This window comes from Miscanthus floridulus, unplaced genomic scaffold (genome assembly GCF_019320115.1).
Source record: "Miscanthus floridulus cultivar M001 unplaced genomic scaffold, ASM1932011v1 os_1020_1_2, whole genome shotgun sequence".
In the NCBI taxonomy this organism is placed as follows: domain Eukaryota; kingdom Viridiplantae; phylum Streptophyta; class Magnoliopsida; order Poales; family Poaceae; genus Miscanthus; species Miscanthus floridulus.
This window is the reverse complement of record NW_027097471.1, coordinates 31,518-34,557: the sequence shown is the minus strand read 5'-3', so window position 1 is coordinate 34,557 and position 3,040 is coordinate 31,518. Positions and strand designations below refer to the sequence as shown.

Genomic DNA, 3,040 nt, shown 5'->3' with positions numbered 1-3,040 from the left:
GTTGACTTCCATGACCTCGGGCTTGGCCAAAGGAGTCTCGGCGGTAGAGGGGGCGTCGAACCCCGTTGTGGGTTCGACTGGTGGGCCCTCCTCTGCTGCTGAGGCGTAGTCAATGGAAGGTTTGTGGAGGTCCCTGGCAAAGATGTTCAGGGGGACCGAAGCCCGTGCCGAGGCCATCTTTGCCAGTTCGTCGGTGGCCTCGTTGTACTTCCACGTGATGTGGTTGAGTTCGAGACCATCAAACTTGTCTTCTAGGCAACGTACCAACTTACAGTACACCTCCATTTTGGGGTCGAGGCAGTTTGACTCCTTCATGACTTGATCAATGACGAGCTGTGAGTCGGCCTGAATGTCGAGACGCCGTACTCCAAGTTCAATGGCAATCTGCAAGCCATTGACGAGGGCCTCATACTCGGCTATGTTGTTGGAGGCGGCGAAATGGAGCTGAACCATGTAGCGCATGTGTACTCCAAGGGGCGAGATGAAGAGTAGACCCGCGCCTACCCCGGTCTTCATTAGGGACCCATCGAAGTACATGGTCCAACACTCTATCTGAATTTGAGCTAGCGGCAGCTGGGTGTCGGTCCACTCTGCTACAAAATTGGCCAAGACCTGAGACTTTATTGCTTTCCGAGGTGCAAAGGTCAGGGCTTCCCCCATGAGTTCGACAGCCCACTTGGCTATCCTACCTGAAGCCTCCCAGTTATGGATTATCTCTCCCAAGGAGAAAGATGACACCACAGTTATAGGGTGAGACTCGAAGTAGTGATGCAGCTTGCGCCGAGCCAAGACTACGGCATAGATCAACTTCTAGATGTGGGGGTATCATGTTTTGGTCTTGGAGAGCACTTCGCTGATGAAGTAGACAGGTCATTGGATGGGTAGAGCATGCCCCTCTTCCTGCCTCTCTACTACTACGGCAGTGCTGACCACTTGGGTCGTTGCGGCGATGTAGAGTAAGAGGGTCTCATCTCTAGCTGCCGGTACCAGGATGGGAGGGTTGGTGAGCAGTGCTTTGAGCTTGGCGAGGGCTTCTTCGGCCTCGGGGGTCCAAGAAATGCATTTGGATTTTTTCAAGAGGTGGTACAGAGGCAAGCCTTTTTCGCTAAGGCGCGAGATGAAGCGGCTCACGGCCGCAAGGCATCCCATGACCCTCTACACTCCCTTGAGGTCTCGGATTGGTCCCATGCTGGTTACGGCCGAGACCTTCTTTGGGTTGGCTTCAATGCCGCGTTCCGAGACTATGAATCCTAAGAGCATGCCTCGAGGGACCCCGAACACACACTTCTCGGGATTGAGCTTGATGCCCTTCTCCCTAAGGCATTTAAAGGCTATCTTCAAGTCATCGATGAGATCCTTGGCCTTTCTGGACTTGACCACAATGTCGTCCACATAGGCCTCGATGGTTCACCTAATGTGGTCACCAAAGACCTGGGTCATGCACCGCTGGTATGTGGCCCCTGCATTTCTAAGGCCAAAAGGCATAGTCACATAGCAGTACATGCCAAATGGGGTGATGAAAGAAGTCGCGAGCTAGTCGGACTCTTTCATCTTGATTTGATGGTAACCAGAATACGCATTAAGGAAAGATAGGGTCTCGCATCCCGTAGTGGAGTCAACGATTTGATCGATTTGAGGTAATGGGAAGGGGACTTTCGGACAGGCTTTATTCAAACCGGTGTAGTCTACACACATCCTCCACTTCCCACTTTTCTTCCTGACCAACACGGGGTTAGCCAACCACTCTGGATGGGATACTTCCTTGATGAATCCGACCACCAAGAGCTTCTGCACCTCCTCGCTGATGGTCCTACGTTTTTCCTTGTCGAATTGGCGTAGGCGCTGCTTCAAAGGCCTGGAGCCGGCCTGGATGTCCAAGGCGTGCTCGGCGACCTCCCTCGGTATGCCCGGCATGTCCGAGGGACTCCATGCGAACATATCGGCATTCACACGGAGAAAGTTGGCGAGCACGGCTTCCTATTTAATGTCGAGAGTGGCGCTAATCCTCAACGCCCGGTCGTCGGGGTAGGCGGGGTCAACTGGGACGAGCTTGATGGCCTCCATGGGCTCGAACGTCCCGGCGCGACACTTGGAGTCAGGCGCCTCGCCACTAAGCCAGTCGAGGTTGGCAGTGAGGGTCTCGGCCTCCACGAGAGCCTCGACGTACTCGATGCACTCGACGTCGCAGTAGTATGCATGTTCGTACATGGACTCAATTGTGATGATGCCGTTGGGACCTGACATCTTGAGATTAAGGTAGGTGTAGTTGGGGACTGCCATGAACTTGGCATAGCATGGTCACCCCAGGATGGTGTGGTAGGTTCCTCTGAATCCAACCACCTCAAAGGTAAGGACCTCCTTGCGGTAGTTGGAGGGGGTGCCAAAGCAAACGGGAAGGTCAATGCGCCCAAGGGGTCACGTGCGCTTCCTCGACACGATGCCATGGAAAGGCATGGTGTCACCCCGGAGCCTCGACTAGTCAATCTCTAGGAGCTCCAGGGTGCTGGCGTAGAGGATGTTGAGGCCGCTGCCTCCGTCCATCAACACCTTGGTGAGCTAGGTGTTGCCCACGATCGGGTCGACAACGAGTGGGTACTACCCGGGATTTGGGAAATGGTCGGGGTGGTCATCTCGATCAAAGGTGATCACTGCCCGAGACCAGTCGAGGTATCAGAGAGTGGCCACCTTGACTGAGAAGACCTCTCGGCGTTCCTTCTTTCGTTGGCACACCGTAAGGCATGCTGAGGGTCCGCCAAAGATCATGAAGGCGTTGTGCACCTCGGGGAACCCGTTGTCCTTGTCATTGTCCCAGTTGCCGGCGCCTTTCTGCTTAGCATCATCATTGGGGAGCCTAAGCTTGGCATAGTAATGCCGCAGCATGGAGCAATCCTCGAGGGCGTGCTTTACCGGGCCCTGGTGGTAAGGGCAGGGTTTCTTAAGCATGTCGTCGAAGGGCCTGGGGCCCCTAGGGCCTCGAGGATTCTTGCATTCTGTGGCCATGACCAGATTGGCCTCGAGGACGGCCTGCTTCCCCTAGCGA

General features: G+C 55.0%; 1 protein-coding gene across 1 annotated transcript; it reads right to left on the bottom strand.

Moving 5' to 3' along the window:
- Positions 1 to 1,977: 1,977 nt before the first annotated feature.
- Positions 1,978 to 2,280, bottom strand: LOC136533623 (uncharacterized). The gene has a single exon (XM_066526171.1). The coding sequence runs from the start codon at positions 2,278 to 2,280 to the stop codon at positions 1,978 to 1,980; it is 303 nt and encodes a 100-aa protein (XP_066382268.1).
- Positions 2,281 to 3,040: the final 760 nt, after the last annotated feature.